General features: G+C 38.0%; 1 protein-coding gene across 3 annotated transcripts in view; it reads left to right on the top strand.

Annotated features, from left to right (window-relative positions):
* Positions 1–17,065, top strand: part of Dgkh (diacylglycerol kinase eta) — a 173,415-nt gene that overhangs the window by 133,139 nt on the left and 23,211 nt on the right. For all 3 annotated transcript variants that reach the window (XM_074043314.1, XM_074043316.1, XM_074043315.1), the window contains exons 15-24: positions 1,129–1,228; positions 3,381–3,651; positions 4,538–4,660; positions 9,203–9,334; positions 11,227–11,344; positions 12,386–12,496; positions 12,646–12,742; positions 13,367–13,474; positions 15,801–15,914; positions 16,173–16,307. In XM_074043314.1, coding sequence (XP_073899415.1) covers positions 1,129–1,228; positions 3,381–3,651; positions 4,538–4,660; positions 9,203–9,334; positions 11,227–11,344; positions 12,386–12,496; positions 12,646–12,742; positions 13,367–13,474; positions 15,801–15,914; positions 16,173–16,307 — 1,309 coding nt within the window. The remainder of the gene's footprint in view (positions 1–1,128; positions 1,229–3,380; positions 3,652–4,537; positions 4,661–9,202; positions 9,335–11,226; positions 11,345–12,385; positions 12,497–12,645; positions 12,743–13,366; positions 13,475–15,800; positions 15,915–16,172; positions 16,308–17,065) is intronic.

Genomic DNA, 17,065 nt, shown 5'->3' on the forward strand with positions numbered 1-17,065 from the left:
CTGTCCAAGTGAATCTAGAAATGGTTGCCAAAAACAGCAAATAAAGCAAAAGTTGTTAGGAGTAGTGCATTTCTTTGCTTCACTGACAGTTGTGAAGGTTTGGAGTGTGTGTGTGTGTGTGTGTGTGTGTGTGTGTGTGTGTGTGTGTGTGTGTGTATCTGTGTATACTGTTCCTATAGAATGGCTTGATTTCGTAACATTTATGTGTCTGCAATCTACTCATCCATCAGAGAAAATTGTGAATTTAATAGAAGACAAAATGCTGGAACCTCTTCCCCTCTTCCTCAAATTTCTCAATCTATATCAATAATAGAGAGTAATTCTGTGCTTTCAAAATAATCTATTTCTATCAGTATAAATTCTGGTTAAAAAAGTTTTAGGAACTAATGATTCTGCTGGAGGTTGTTATTAAGTCCAACACCAGATTCATAGACTTTTGAAAAAGTCATTTTATTATTGTTTTAGGTTATTTTTTTTCTGATATCTTATTTCTATTGCAAAGAAACTGAATGTAACAAAAGAAACAAACAAATAAACCATATATTTCTGACACTAATGAAACTGAAATTAAATTAGTCTTGTATGCTATTGCATTGCTTGTCTTAAAGGGAAAAATGAGTAAGTTTACAGAGACAATAACTCAATTCAAGTAGCATAGTAGTTTGCAACACAATGCACAGCTTCCTCCCTGTGGAAGGACAGTGTGTTATCAAGATTCCCACATGACGAATAGTAGATTCAGTAGTGACATCAGTAATCAACTTATGTTTGTGCAACACATTTTCAGTTTTGAAATAGATAAGCTGTGGGAAATAGTGCATTACTTAAAAATGATCTAAAAGTACTCTTCTTAAGACTTTAAGTATTTGGGAAAGATTTATTTTAACCTTAACATTACTATAATTTAAATTATGGAGTGCAAGATTCATCCACATATCCATTTCTCACTTCAAAGGCCTCGAACTTATCTAAGATGTACTACACAGCAGATGGAAGTACAGACTTGTATACAAATGATCTGGCTATTTTGACAGTTTGTCTAATTGTGCTTATTTTAAAATATGTTTATAAATCGGAGCATGTGGGCTTCCTAAGTTTACTGAATTGTGCAATTTCTCTTCCTTGAAGGATACTCTGTGAAACGGTAAAAGACTTCGTTGCCAAGGTAGAGAAGGCATATGACAAGTCACTGGAAAATGCAGTTGTGGCTGAAGCTGTGGCTAGTAAAGTAAGAGAGCACTGGGGCATGACAGCTGTTCACTCACTTTGTTTTGTTTTGCTTTGTTTGCAGTATTGAGGTTTGAACTCAGGGCCTGGAGCTTGCTAGGCAGGTGCTCTATCACTTGAGCTGCTCCCCTAGTCCCGAACTATGCTTTAAAGCTAAACTGGCTAGGTGGTTTCTCTACCAAAATATCTTAAAACAAGAGAAAAATTACTTTTAAATCAGATACGAGGAATTAAAAAATATCCTAGCTTATGGTTACTCCTTAATATGTACGAAAACAGCATTGCTGGAAACCATCCAACAAACCAAATTTTACAGCTCAAATCCCTTCCCCAGTGTTGCCATTTTGAAGGGACATGCAGAGCAGTATGACCTCAGCGGAGGAGGCTATGTGGCTGGCGTCCCAGTGGGGACAGGACTGGGAACAGCCTCCATTTCCCAGTGGACTTTGAATGGTCCACTTCCCCCCTCCAGCAGGGGGCCTTGGACCTCTGGTCCTTGGTGTCTTGCAAAGTTCTTTTTCTTGCATTGCCTTTTCTTTACAGATATTTCTTCCCCTTCATGAGCTTTCTGATGGTAAGTAAGAATAGCTTACTGACCTTAAAAGCCACTGTCTTTACTTTCATAAGCTCATAGGAGGGCCTTTTTAAAAAAGGCTTGGGTACATTTACATTTGCAAAGAAATTGCTTGCTTAGATTCATGCTGGGTATGAGTGAGTGCAAGGAAAAGAAAATGAAACTAAGCACACATTGCAAGTGTTCAGCCTCTTTTTCTGCTCTTTGGAGAGTTTCAGAAAACAGAAACCCTCTCTTAGCCGCATTTTGTCTCTAACCTCTTTCTGCCCTGCTTTTGTCTTGACATCCTCAAAGACAGATGAGATGACTGGAGAGGGAAAGGGCTGGAAATGGTACAGTGATAAAAGGGATAGTAGGAGTATGTTCCTGGCTTCATTCCTGCACATTATTCACTCCTATTCAAACAAAAGGAGCAGAAGTCAGGTGTCAAGTGCTTGCTTTCCTTCTGTATCTCTCTTCTTTTCCCTCCTTAGTACTGTGCATTTTTCCTTGCTGTTTCTTTGAGCTAATAATCCTTTGTGCACTGGTCACTCCTTTGCAAACCAGCGCTTTGAAGACCAGCTTGAGAAGACTCGGCCACACCTGCAGTTAATGGTGCCATGAGCCAACTACTTTTTTAAAAGCAAGTCTAATGTTTTATATAGCATATTACTTTTGGGTGTGCTGTGTCACTTTACAGCAAAGTATTTGTCTGTGTTCTTTAACGGAAAAATACCTGCATAAATGAAAGAGTTTAAGTTGGCCGTGATAGTGCACACCAGTGATCCCAGCTCCTGAAGGCAGGAGGCGGGGCAGGAGATCAAGAGTAGATGCTAGCCTTGGCAAAGTTAGTGAGATTCTATCTCAAAACATAAAAGCAAAAGGGCTGAGGGCATGACTCAAGTGGTAGCAAACACAAGGCCCTGGTTTCAATCCCCAGTACTGGAAAATAAATAAATAAGGTTACTCAAGACTTTTGCTATTTTGTTTTTCTTAAATGATAAATTATTTACTCCGTGGGTCTAAGGTATAAATTAGGTTACTCAAGACTTTTGCTATTTTGTTTTTCTTAAATGATAAATTATTTACTCCATGGGTCTAATATATAAATTAGGTTACACATCTAGTTAATAGTGAGATCAGCTGGGCATCGGTAGCTCACATCTATAATCCTGGCTACTCAGGAGGCAGAGATCAGGAGGATCTTGGTTCGAAGCCAGCCCCTCAAATAGTTCATGGGACCCTATCTCAAAAAAAATCTCAACAAAACAGGGCTGGTAGAGTGGCTCAAGGTGTAGGCCATGAGTTTAAATCCCAGTATGGCAAAAAAAAAAAAAAAAAAAGCATCAGTTAGACATCTTTCCTCCAAATAAAAAGCCACTAAATTATAATTTCCATCTCCACTAAGTTTTTAAATAGATGCTTCCTGAGCCAAAACTCCTACAAAATAAAAGGTAATAACTCCTTGAATTTAGGTGTTTTTCTTTCTAGTGATTAGACCTTCAAAATGTCTTACATAAAAATTTCTTGTATTTCTTGTATTTGCCGATGTTACTTCTATTTGAGTTTCTTTCTCATTGCTGTATCTTTGATTTCTCAGTGCTCAATCCTAAATGAGAAGCTGGAACAACTGCTACAAGCCTTACACACAGACTCCCAGGTTTCGCTGGTCCCCCCAGGTATTGGCTCCGTCATCCTAGAGGAAGATGCTGTAGAATCCTCCAGCGAAGAGTCCTTGGGTGAAAGCAAGGAGCGGCTCGCAGATGACACTACGAAACACTCCCAGAGAGCTGTGAGATCCAGGGAAATTGTGTTGCGGGCCAACAGCTTAAAGAAGGCAGTGAGGCAAGTCATTGAGGAAGCCGGAAAAGGTACACGTTAACAGAATCCGCTTGGAAGAATTGCCAGAACGCTGTTGCAAGTGTGATAAAGGTTTCGTGATGGTCGGATGGGGCACACGTATAAAAAAACTTGGGATGGGGTAGAAATCTACTGAAAGGAAATTTATATTTGCTTTTATTTATGGTTTTGATAGGAAAGATCAGCATATAAATAATGCATGAAATAAAACCTCAGAAGTAAATTACTAAGGTGTAGCTCAGTGATAGGGTGCTTGCTTAGCATATGCAAGGCCCTGGGTTTTATCCCAGCACCACACACACACACACACACACACACACACAAGTAAGAAATTAAACTTGAAACATTTCTATTCTGTCCTAAGTACAAAAATCACTTAAATAACACTTTTAAAATTTTAAATATTGTTTACCTAATTGGAATCTGTTGAACTCTTTAAGGAAATCAAACCTGTACACGACATTGAAAATACAGCAGATATTTTTTTATCATTATTTTCCTAAATGTTCGTGTTGCTTTGCAGAATATATATAAGCTCTTCCTGAATTTCAATTTTTATAATAAGAGACTGTTTATTATTCTTACAATTTTTTGTAGTAGACTAAAAATTAATTAAATAGAAATAATGTTCAAAAACCCCATTATAAGTTGTAACTTATGTTGGACTTTTATTTCATTGTTTAAATTCTTATGTGTTTTTTTCATTCTGGCAAATGTATAGTTTCAACAACTTTATTTAGTTTTCTAGACATCACCCCAAGTTTGTTACCAAATAGTGCTTATTTGTGAATATGGACTTTTTTGGTATGTTTAAACTTTCCTCTCCTAAGCACATCTTAATACGAATGGGCTTTATTTTCACTTATCCAAACGTATTTATCTTCTTGCCACTTAAAGTCATGGACGAGCAGACAGCTCACCCCTGTGAAGCCCTTCACCCACCTTCTGATCACGACAGCACAGCAACAGACGAGTCAAAAGAAGAGGGCAAAGGTGACGACACAAGAGAGTTGGCCGCTGGTAAGAAAACCATGATGACCCCATTTGGGGCTTAAATGCGATGTAGTTTTGTTGTTAGTTTTCAAAGGCATGCAGTTTGAAGTAAGCTGTTGGTCTTTTTATTTTTGAAAAAGCTCTTTGAAAGTTAAAAGTCAGCTATTCATCAAGCCTAAAGTAATAAAAGTTACAGATTCTTTACACGATTATCCAGTGCTCTCACGTGTTCTAGAGATTGTATTGATAAACTAAGGAGTACAGAGTTAACGATGACCTACTGTCATCTTAGTTTTCCTGCAGGAAGAGGGAAGAAATATCTAAGTCTCCAGCTTTAACCTACTTCAGCCCTCGCACTCCTTTGAGAATAATAAGAAAGCCACAGAGCCTGTTATGTGCAAAATTTGGCCTTTGAATGATTCAGTAGTCTCATAAATTTCATTAATTGGTCTTGTAGGTTGATCATCTTGTCACTAAATTAAGCTTTGAAGTCATAGGACATCTAGTTTCAACCCTTTCTTTGCCAAAATTACTTTTGCCGGGGAATTATTACTATTGCTGGAAGAACATTAACTATTTCTCTACCTTTTAGTTTTCAATTGAAGATGAACATACACTTTTAATATTTCTGTTGATAAGCAGAAAGTTTCTAATTTATTGAGATAAAGCAAGGCAGAACTTGAAATTAACAAAGATAGGAGATAATGTGAATATAATGACATAGAACTCATCATAATTATATCAGCTCTTTTCAGTAAAAATTCATTACATTTTTGCTTTTACTTACATTATATGTAAATGTGGGCAGATTGCTGACCCTCTCTGTGGCTTTCCCAAAAATCTGTAAAATGGGGTTTATAATATGCCAATTTCATTGGGCTGTTGTGACAGCTAAGTGCCCAGACTGGTGCCCAGTACCCAGAGCTGTGTGAGTGCTTGCTGGGGTTGTCAACATTGCTACTGCTGCTGTCGACTGCATGAACTTAGAGTATTCCTTGATTGTGCTGAAAACTCGTAAAGACTTCTACATTAGGCTTTGTAGTTTCCAAGTGTTCACTCAATGTACAGTTCAGTTTATGCGTGTTCTAGAATTCTTGTGATAGATGGTCACTGAGGCTTCGGACCACTCAGTTCTGATGCATTCCACTTACAGTTGGCTCTGATTTTCAGATTATTCTGTACTGGAACTGGAACTCAGGGCCTCACTCTTGCCAGGCAAGTGCTCTACCACTTGCCATGCTCACCAGTCATTTTGCTTTTAGATTGTTTTTTAGATAAGGTGTCCTGCTTTTGTTCAGGCTAGCCTCAGACTGAGATCCTCCTATCTCTACCTTCCAAGTAGCTGGGATTACAGATGCATACCACCATGCCAGATTGCTTTTGAGATAGGGTTTTGGCTAACTTTTTGCAGAGCTAACCTACAACCAGGATCTTCCTGTCTCTGCCTCCTTAGTAGCTGGGATTACAGGCGTGTTCCACCATGCCTAGGCAACATTTGGTTATTTTCTGGCTTTGTCCACGTTATTTTGTCTAAGGACTGTATTCTAAAAGCCAAACGCAATTCTGGAACAAAGTTTGTTAACGTTAATGCTGAAAGTTACTCTTTATCTTGACCTTTTTTTCTCTTAAAATTCAACCCATGATTATGCCTATTACTAGCTTTTTTGGTTTTTGTTTAGTTTTTGGTGGGCCTGGGGTTTGAATTCAGGTCTTCATGCTTGAAATCATGCTTGAAAGGAAGCACTGTACAGCTTGAGTGACACCTCCAGTTCATTTTGCTCTGGTTATTTTGGACATGAGATCTTGGGAACTATTTCCCTGGGCTGGCCTCAAACCATTATGCTCCCAATCTCAACCTCTCAAGTAGCTAGGATTGCAGGTGTGAGCCACTGGCACCCAGCCATTATTAGGTTTTATGAATAACATTGACAGTAACAACTATTGGTATTTGTGTAGTACTTTATGAGTGGTTTAAGAAGCAGTTTTAGCTGGGTGGTGGTGCATATCTGTAATCCCAGCTCCTCGGGGGGCAGAGATGGGAGGATCACACTTAGAGGTCAGCCCAGGCACAAAAGCAGCAAAACCCAGTCTCAAAAACAAGTTGGGCATGGTGGCTCACACCTGTGATCCCAGCTATTCAGGACGTGAAGGACTGGTTTTGAGGCCAGGTCTGGCAATAGCTCAAGAACGCATCTGAAGAACCACTCAGAAAGCAAATTGGACCAGGGCATGGCTCAAGTGGGAGAGCACTTGCCTAGCAGGTGCAAGGCTCTGAGTTCAGTGGCTGGATGCATAGATAGAGCTAGCTAGCTAGATATGTGCTTTCACACGTGGCATTTCAGGAATTTGCTCTTCCAGGTGCAGTCCTTAAATGATGCCGAGTATAGCTTTCATAGTGTCATGTCTCCTCTCTGCACTGATGTCTTCTTTTATACATGATCCGCCCCGGGTTTTTCCACCAGTCTTTAACTTGATTTTAGACCTTTTTGTTTCTCTGGTTGCATCCATTTAGTTGATGTTTATCTTAAAAAGTAATGCCCTGAGTCGAACAGAATTGCCTAGATATTTTCGGTAAGGCACGTTGATACACATTGCTACTCATTCCGCACATGTTGGTGTTGCAGAGCACTGAATTTTGTTCAAATTTAATTATAGCAGTTTATACTCATCCCTACGACCTTTTATCTTTTTGATTTGGATCTATCATTTCATCCTATCATAGCAAATTCAATTCATCTGTGAATTTGGTAAGCAGACTTTAGATCTATTAAAAATATCAACCAAGCCAGGCATGGTGGTTCATACTTGTAATCCCAGCATTTGGAAGGCTGAGGCAAGAGGAATACAGTTCAAGACCAGGCTGGGATACATAGAGAAACCTTGTCTCAAAACACTCATGTTAATGACTTTCCAACTAGCCACCATCCCATCTTATCATACTTTCATAAACTTGACACTTCCATTGTATTTAGAGGAAATTTAAAAATACAAAGGAAATTAGAGAAAATATTTTGAGATGAGTAAAAACAAAAGATACACAGTACCAAAACATTTGGTAAGTACTATGGATATGATTCAGGGCTGATCTCAATTTTTGCTAGTAAGCCAACTTACTGGAAATAAGTAGCAAGAGCAGAAGTATTTCTATATGTAATTACTATTTTTTAAAAAATGAGCATGACTTTTGTTGAAGCACACTTACTGTATCAGTAAATCATGTAACAGCTTACATCTTGAGATGTGAGAAGTATGCTGTGTGATCAGTGATGTGCTTCATTTAAAAAGTACCTGAAGCACTAATTTAATTGCCTGCAATAGAACATCAATCTTAGTAATTAGTATACTTTCTGCTTTTTATCAGAGATCAACATAAAAGTTGTTTTTTTATTAGAAATCAGCTCCAGAAGTGCCATCTGTCAAAGAAAGAAAGGAAAAAAAGAGTGGCTTTTCTGTTACTTTTCTTTAGTGTAACTGGACTGTTTTGAATAGAGAGAATAGAGTATAAGATTAATATAGTTAGTTAGTAATTAGGATGAGGGAGAGTGAAGATAATTAAGTTTTAGGGTGCTTTTAAATTAAATTTGAGGATTACTGTTTTTTTTTTAATACCTACCAGCAGCCCCTAAATTAGTTAAAGGTACTATGTGCAACTCCATTAAATTGCCTCAGTTTAGATAGAATTAAATCTTCCTTTTTGTTGTTTTCTTTGAGAATAATTATGTTTAGGAATACTTTTTAAATGTATCGAGTTTTTACAAGACTGTCATAGAACTCTTTGGAGCAAATCATCATTTTGAATAAATAATTGAGAAACAGGAAAAATACATTGGTCCCCTTGATCATAAATAGTATTTTTCCTTCCATTTATGGAAGACAATATTTCTGCTCCACCTGTTAGCTCTGGGAGTCACATCAGTTAATATGGTCATTCACCCAGTGTGTATGAGAAAAGTGTTAGATTGGTAGTATACATTATAACAAATATGTTCCATTTTTAAAAACCATCGGACTCCATCCAGGTGCCAGTGGCTCATGTCTGTACTTGGGAAGCTGAGATCGGGAGGATTGAGGTTTGAGGCCAGCCTAGGGAAATAGTTCATAAGACTCCATCTCCAAAATAACCAGAGAAAAATGGACTCAAGTTTTGCCTCAAGCAGTAGAGCACCTACTTTGCAAGCACAGAGCACTGAGTTCAAACCCCAGTCCTACCCCCCCAAAAAAAAAATCAGGTGTCAATTTTTCCGTTTGTCTTTAAGTAGGGGTTGATCACATGCAAATTAATTGTGATAGACATCTGTTTATGATCTGAGATCACAGCATCTACCTTGTCAAATAGCTCTCTGTATGTCTCGAAAATGAAAACAAAATAGTGAAAGAACAGGTAAATACAATTAATATTTTTAATTCCACTAACTGATTTAAACAGGCATCCAGTTATTTCATGTCTTGAATTTGGAGGGGATTGTTTAATTTTATGTCTTTATCATTATCATACCATTATAAATGAAAATAATATATAATTAAAAAATAATATCACTATTATTTTTAACCTGGACTTTTTGCCAACAGCCAAAACTGCACCTCGGTCTCCAGATGCCCGGGCAAGTCGTGGCCAGTCCCAAGCTGACTCTGTCCCTGGTTCAGCTGTGGCAGCCACCAAAGAAAACCTCCCTGTGCTCAATACCAGAATAATTTGCCCAGGTAGTACAGACTCTGAAACATGGTGTATTTTCTATGAAAATGTGTAAGTCCTTGTTTCCATGAGATATAGAAATGTGTTCTTTTCTTTTTGGTGGTACTGGGGTTTGAACTTTGAGCCTTGTGCTTGCCATTCAGGTGCTGTGCCATAGCAGTGTGATCCTAAAGATAAATGTTCCTTTCAGAGAATGTTCTTGGAATACTTAGCAGTAGGAACCCAGGTCTTTAGCTTCTTCTGTGCGTAATAATTGACTAGGAAGTATTCAAAGACATGTTTCCCGGCCCTCCCCTGAGAAATTAGAATTCATTTGTTCTAGGGTGGAGCCCAAGAATCTATTTGTTAAGTACCAAGGTAAATCTGATCCTATATTCCACAGCCTGTAAGTATTTCTATGTCTTTCCTTTTGGTTTTAAGCCACTAGTCTCTGTCAACATGTATAGCCTAGTAACATTGCTTTATTTTTAAACCTCTGATGCATCTGTTGCAGCCCTGATGAAATAACTTGTGCTGGGTTAGGCTGGCAGTATAGAAGCCAAAGGACTGTGGGTGGGAGATGGAATAAAGTACAGCCGTCTCAAAGGCTTCCTGAAGCACGTATTGTTTGAATGCCTGAAAATCTGTCCACTCCACGCAGAGCAAGTGAAATCTAAGGCCAGACTTGCCAATCAGCTGATTTTTGCTTTATTTTTCAGGTAGAGACTCATGTTTTTGCCTAGGCCAGCCTTGGGTCGTGATCTTTCTACCTAGGCCTCCCACACAGCTGAGGTGCTAGGCATGCTCCACCACACCTGGGTTATTTGTGAAGATGAGGTTTTGCTAGCTTTTTGCCCAGGCTGGCCTCAAACTGCGATCCTCCTGATCTCTGCCTCCTGAGTAGCTGAGATTATAGATACAAGCCACTGTACCCCATCCCCCTCTGTTGTTTTGTTTACTTACTTGCTTAGACATAAAGGGTATTGGTATGGTAAAGTATGTAGAGCATATTCAAGACTATGAAATTAAATCGACAATAAAATGAATTTTGATTATTTTATACTTAGCTAAACATTACTGAAAACATTAGTTAAAATAATGATTAATAATGATCCTCAAAGAGGAGCACATTGCTCAGGGCAGAACCTTTTGCAAAAGATGCTGTTTCTAATTTCTTGGTGTTTCTCAACTGTGTGCCATGCTTTTGTTCTCTAGTCTGTCCTTTTTTGTTCATTCCTTCAGTCCCTATTACTTTGTCTTTTGTCAGACTTTAGTGTTTCTTGTCTTTATTTTAGGTTGAGTAGATCAGAAATTTTATTAGCTTTGAATACCATAGTGAATTAGTGGGAGTCATGTTGAAATAAATTCGAAGTTTTGAATATTCAGTGGTAGGATGGGTACTTCATTTTTCTTTATTCACTACTCTATTCTTCTAAATCTCATAGATACCTTCACTTAATATTTTGCTTATTCCTAACAGCAACACTGAGTTTCCCTTTAATAGAATTCAACATTTTAAATTATTATTTCTGTGTGTTGGGAGTGTGAAAGTGTTAAGTCCATGAGATTATGGGTAACTCAGCCTTTATTATAAATTCCTCACAGACTTATTGCACTGTTTGCTATAATAAAAGAAGCAACATAGATTTTTTTTTTTTGAAGTTGTAGAATTGCTGGAAGGGTGAGTGAGAAAATGTCAGAGTCCCCTGTTAAAGTCTTTATCTCCTTAATGCTTTTGACGACCCGCAGACACTTGGAGGTAGGTACAAAGGCCTTGTTCATCAGCCTTTGATGAATGTAGGGAGTAGGCCCTGAACACCATCATTTTGGAGTGAGGTGTGTGAGGTGAGGCCGGAACCTGGTGTTCTGTCCCTGCTTTCTCCTAACGTGTGCTCCTGTACCTGTTCATTTTGCCATTCAGGTTTAAGAGCGGGACTAGCTGCCTCCATCGCTGGGAGCTCTATTATCAACAAAATGCTACTAGCAAACATCGATCCCTTTGGTGCGACACCGTTTATCGACCCAGACCTAGAATCCCTGTAAGAAAATACTTTCAGAATTCTTTTGTTTTGGCTTTTCTTGTCTTTGTCATATGTTAATTGTAGCATTTTTTATGTGTCACAATCCAAAAGGGGTGGTAGGAAAATATCAAAAGTTGATGCTGGTGAGGACACTGACCCCTTTGAAATTCATTGCTCTCCAAGGCCAGTCCCCAAAGCAGGTCTCCTTCCTGCCTGCTCTTCTGAGAGGGATACTCTGGCAAAGGCCCAGCTCTACTTGCTCTTCACTGGAGGCTTTTCCTTAATGGTTTTATGACATTCTCCTTAGCTCCTTCCCTGCCAAATCTGCCATCTTTCCACATCCAGCTTCTGGATTTACTTATTTTGGGAGTTCTGGTCCACATTGACCTTGTCCTTCCTCAAAATTCTGGAAAATAGTTTTGGCAGCTCAAGATACATTTCTTTCTTTTTTTCCTTTTGAGATGGGGTTTCTTTATGTTGCCCAGGCTGGCCTTCAACTGATGATCCTCCTGCTTCAGTCTCTTGAGTACTGGGATTACAGGCATGTGCCATCATGCCTGGCTTTTTACTTTCATTTTTAATTTTGCTTTTGTTGTACCTTATTTCTGCAATGACATTCCTCACAGCACCATATTTCTAACCTTCAAAAATATTTAGAAGAATGGATTGAGTTTAGTAGGTATTTTGCTCAATGAGCATTTGCCTTTTATTAAGAGTTGATGTGGAGGAGACTGACCTCACATCAGGCACCTGACCCTAAGACTCTCCCACAATCATCCTGATGTGCCTTTGTAAGGAAGTAGAAAGACAAAGACTTTGTCAAGGTTAATAGTAAACCAAACCAGGCTGTCTCTGCTTTGCCTCGCCTAATATCCTATTATATCACATGTACTAAAAAAAAAAAAACTGCACACAGGTACTGTAACACACCTGACCTTGACTCCTGCTAAGCTTCAAGACCTTCTGTGAGGAGTGGAAGCCTCAATGGTTTAAGTGCTATTTTGTGAACAAGTTGTAATGAACCTGAGATTGACTTTTATATAATCTTCCTTATCATAGAGATGGATATTCAGAAAAATGTGTCATGAACAATTACTTTGGGATTGGATTAGATGCAAAAATTTCATTAGAATTTAATAATAAGAGAGAAGAGCACCCTGAAAAATGCAGGTAATTTCAATAATAATTATAATAATGTTATTACACAAAGCAAATTTTACTTTAATTTCATTTATAACTGCTTTTGCTTGCTTTCCTTTAAAATAAATAAAGTAAATAAATAAAATTTCCTGAGATTGCCCTCCAATATTTATTTTCAGGAGTCGAACTAAAAACTTGATGTGGTATGGAGTCCTTGGGACCCGGGAATTGTTACAGAGATCATACAAGAATTTAGAACAAAGAGTTCAACTTGAGGTGAGTCTGTTGTGAAGTAAAGACATTTCAAACTATCTTACCTAGGAAAACAATTTCTTTGGTAGAGCTAATTTGACCTAAATTCCTCTTGACTAGTGATTAAATCTTCAAGGAGGAAAAATGAAAGTGATTATCAGCTTTCTACTAAAAGAGGTGTAGGCACTGTCCCATCATTACCATTCGATCCTGAAATTGGGGCTCTCTCTGTACAGTAGTAGCACCCCCTGAAAAGGTGAAGCCATGGACCCCTTCTACAAAGATTTTAAATGCATTTATAAACTATATAGACTTAGAAGAGGAACCAATAGTATTAAAATATATTAACAAAATATTTTAATAGAAAAATGCATTATTCTACTGAGAAATTAATATTCATTCATTTACAAATATACATTGAGTACCAGCTATATGCTGGCTGGAAGAGTGTGGACCTTTGTTGAGAAATACTCAACCTGTGTTTGAAAAATTAGATAAAGGCCTTTGTACTGTGCGGGAATGTATTCAGAAAGAGCAGACATTACCAAAGCAGTCTGCTTCTCACCCTTTGTCTTTGGTATTTTACTATCTTTTAAACTAATGGTTTTGCTCTCTTTCTGTCTAACCTCCAAGCTTTTTACCTTGCAGTGTGATGGACAGTACATTCCTCTCCCTAGCTTGCAAGGCATAGCCGTGTTGAACATCCCTAGCTACGCCGGAGGCACTAACTTCTGGGGTGGGACCAAGGAGGACGATGTAAGTAGCATAATCAGAATAAAGAGCTTGCTTTCTCAACAATAATTAAGTTACTGGAATATCTTGCTTTTTATAATGTGCTTTTAAATATTAATTTACTTTCATGTTATAATATGTTACATTGGGAAGTTGGGAAGTAGAATAGATTTATTTAAGAATTTATTTCTTGAGCCAGGCATGGTGGCTCTTGCCTATAATCCTAGCTACTCCAAAGGTGAAGATCAGGAGGATCATGGTTGAAGGACAGCCTGGGCAAAAAGTTTGCAAGACCTCATCTCAACCAATAGTTGAGTGTGGTGGCTTGAGTCTGTCATCCCAGCTAGGTGTGAAGCATAAATAGAATGATCACAGCTTAGACATGTCCAGGCATACACATGAGGCCCTGATTCAAAAAGTAACGAAAGCAGAAAGGGCTGCAGGTGTGGCTCATGTGGTAAAGTGCCCGCCTAGCAAGCATAAGACCCTGAGTTCAAACCCTAGCATCACAAAATAACAATTATAATGATGATAATCAATACAGATTTATTTCCACAATCCTTCATGGATATATTCTAAAATTTCTTTTCCTGAGATGTAGGTAATGATTTTCTGGGTAGACACAAAATCTACTTAGAGAAAGTAAATAAAGGGAAGTTTTTACTTCTTAATTTCACACCTGTGTTAGTTTTCTACTGCTGCTATAACAAGTCAACACAATTTAGCACCTTAGCACATGTGTATCATCATACAGTTTGTGGTTTGTGGTAGAAGTCTGACATGGTTGCCCTGGGTTAAAAATCAAGGTATCGGCTGGGCTGTGCTCATTTTGTGCTCTCTGGAATATTTTATTTCCTGCCTTTGCTGGCTCTTAGAGGCCGCCCTCATTCCTTCCTCTATCTTCTGTGCCAACAAAGGGAAGTTGAATCTTCTCATGTCACATAGCTGAGGCCTCCTCTCCTGCCTTCCTCTTCCACCACTAATGACCCTTGTGAGGACCCTGGCCCACTCAGAACATCCAGCTCAATCTCCCCAGTCAGGGTCCTTTAATTTAGTCACATCTACAAAGTTCCTTTCGCCATGCAAGGTTACATATTCACTGGTTCCAGGAATTAGCACATGGGCATTTTTGGGATAGAGAGGTGGGCATTATTTTGCCCATCACACTCACTTTCTGTGCTTTTAATTTTCTAAGTTTATATGTACATTAATACTATTTTTAGTTTTAGAAATATCAAGAGAGCTCATTTGGCCAGTAAGGTTTAGGGCTATTTTTGTTTTCTTTTTATTCTTCTTTGTATATTAAAAAAGAAAAAAAAATACAACCTCATAAATATAATTTTGTGAAAAGAGAACACAATTCTTGAAGTAGCTATAAGGATAAAAATTAGGTGTTGGGCTGGAGGCCCCCCACCCTCTGGTTATTTTGGAGATAGGGTCTGGCTTCCTTCCTAGGCGTGTCTAGACTACAGTCATCCTATCCTATTTTACACTGCCTGATGTAGCTGGATCAACAAGCGTGTGCCACCACACCCTGCTTTCCTCCTGTACTGTTAATCTAAACTTTACCACTGAAAAATGGAGGCAAAGTTTCTATAATTAGTTAGTAGCCGAGGCAAGGTTTAAATTCAGGCAATCAGATAGCAAAAATTTTGAGAAATATCAGTTTTAGAAAATTCATATTCTGATATTTTCAATGAAAATTTAATTAGGATACTCCTTTATACTGATTTTTTTCAGTCATATTTATGATATAATAAAGGAGATAGTAAAAAGAATAAGGTAATATAGCATAAATTGGACTTTCAGAGTGCATTAATTTTGTGAACATGCATCTAACATAAGGGCCAAGTGAGTCACGTGTTTTTGTCCTCCGAGGTGTCTGTTTCTGTTAGGTTAAGACATAAGGCACGTGTGCATGTTGACACCTCATCAGATCACCCTTAAAACATTCCAAGTGGACAAGATCGTAAGCTTTAACTTTGTGAAACACTATCACCTTCTGGGTTTTTTTTAGATTGCTAAAAATTGCCTATATTCCCATATCAGGATCTGAGTTATGTGTGGCAAATATTTAACATGTTTATACCTGATGAACCATTTAAGAATGCATTAGTCCACAGAGTGCTTTATGAGAGGCCTGAGTATTATATCCATGAAGACACCAGACCTTTTTAAAAGTTGGATTTGTTTACTTAAAGCTATCTTCAGTGATTTTTTTTTTGATTGTCATTTTCTAATGCTTACTTTGTAATGTTTTTCAGTATAAGTATGTCACAGGGTTTACACTGCTGGCTGGGCTACTGTATCTGAGCCTTCCAGGGAAAGGTAATATGGTTATTCCTTTCAGATATTTGCTGCACCATCCTTTGATGACAAGATCCTGGAAGTCGTTGCAGTATTTGATAGTATGCAAATGGCAGTTTCCAGGGTCATCAAACTGCAGCATCATCGTATAGCTCAGGTTGGTGTCTCTGATCAAGCCTGGCCACAGTTCTTGGGCTGCAGAAGGTTGGGGAAGCTATTCCAGATGACGGTACACTAGACATGCTTTTATAAAATACTGTCTTTCTTGTCATTTCAGTTGTTTATGTCATCATAAGTGGCAAAGCATAGCATTCCATTCCACGGAAGTGACTAGAAGTCCAGCTGCACACACACACAGCAGGTCAAATTCTCGGGGTGACTTGCACTCTAACATGACGTGTTTCTTCTATTTCAGTGCCGTACGGTAAAAATCACCATATTTGGCGATGAGGGAGTCCCAGTGCAGGTGGATGGAGAAGCATGGGTTCAGCCTCCAGGGATTATCAAAATTGTGCACAAAAACAGAGCTCAGATGCTGACAAGGGACAGAGTATGTAGCAAAAACTCTCCAGAATTTTATCAAGCTGCTTTTAAAACACCTTAAGTTGGTATGAGAAATAAAAAGACTGAAATCTGACTTTTAGATTGTGTGGTTTAACTATGAACAAATGTTCATTTTGTTTTATTTTAAATGTTAAACAATTTTTAGGACAATTTCATAGAAAAAATTGAGCAGAAAGCACAGAGAATTCTGTTCCCTCTCGCCCCCTACACATGTCAATTAACATTTTGCATTAGTGTGGCACATTTGTTACAGTTGATAAGCCAATATCAAGATATTATTATTAAATGGAGCCCTAGTTGACATTGCTGTTTGTATTGTATGCCTGTGGGTTTTGGTAAAGTATGAAAACTTGTTTTTTTTATTTCTGTGAAACAAAGAGTCGGTTTGTTGAAAAGAAAAACAAATTGAACTTCTTGACAATAAACTTTGTATCGCTTTTACTTAAGTTTAGTTTAACTAATTCATATAAACAAAATTCTACATATAAATGACAGCATATTTTGATGTGTGGATACATTGTACAATGTTTAAAATAGGTAAAATGTATCTATTTCCATAACCATCTATCATTTCTTTATGGTTGTTAACCTTCAAAATCCCTAGCTTTTTGACACATACAGCACATTGTTATTGTCTATAGTCATGTTATTTAATAATAGCACAATAGAAAGTCTTTTTTATTGTGCTGGGGGTACATTGTGGCATTTACAAAAGTTCTTACAAAGTATCAAATATATCATACT

This window comes from Castor canadensis, chromosome 10, assembly GCF_047511655.1.
Source record: "Castor canadensis chromosome 10, mCasCan1.hap1v2, whole genome shotgun sequence".
NCBI lineage: Eukaryota > Metazoa > Chordata > Mammalia > Rodentia > Castoridae > Castor > Castor canadensis.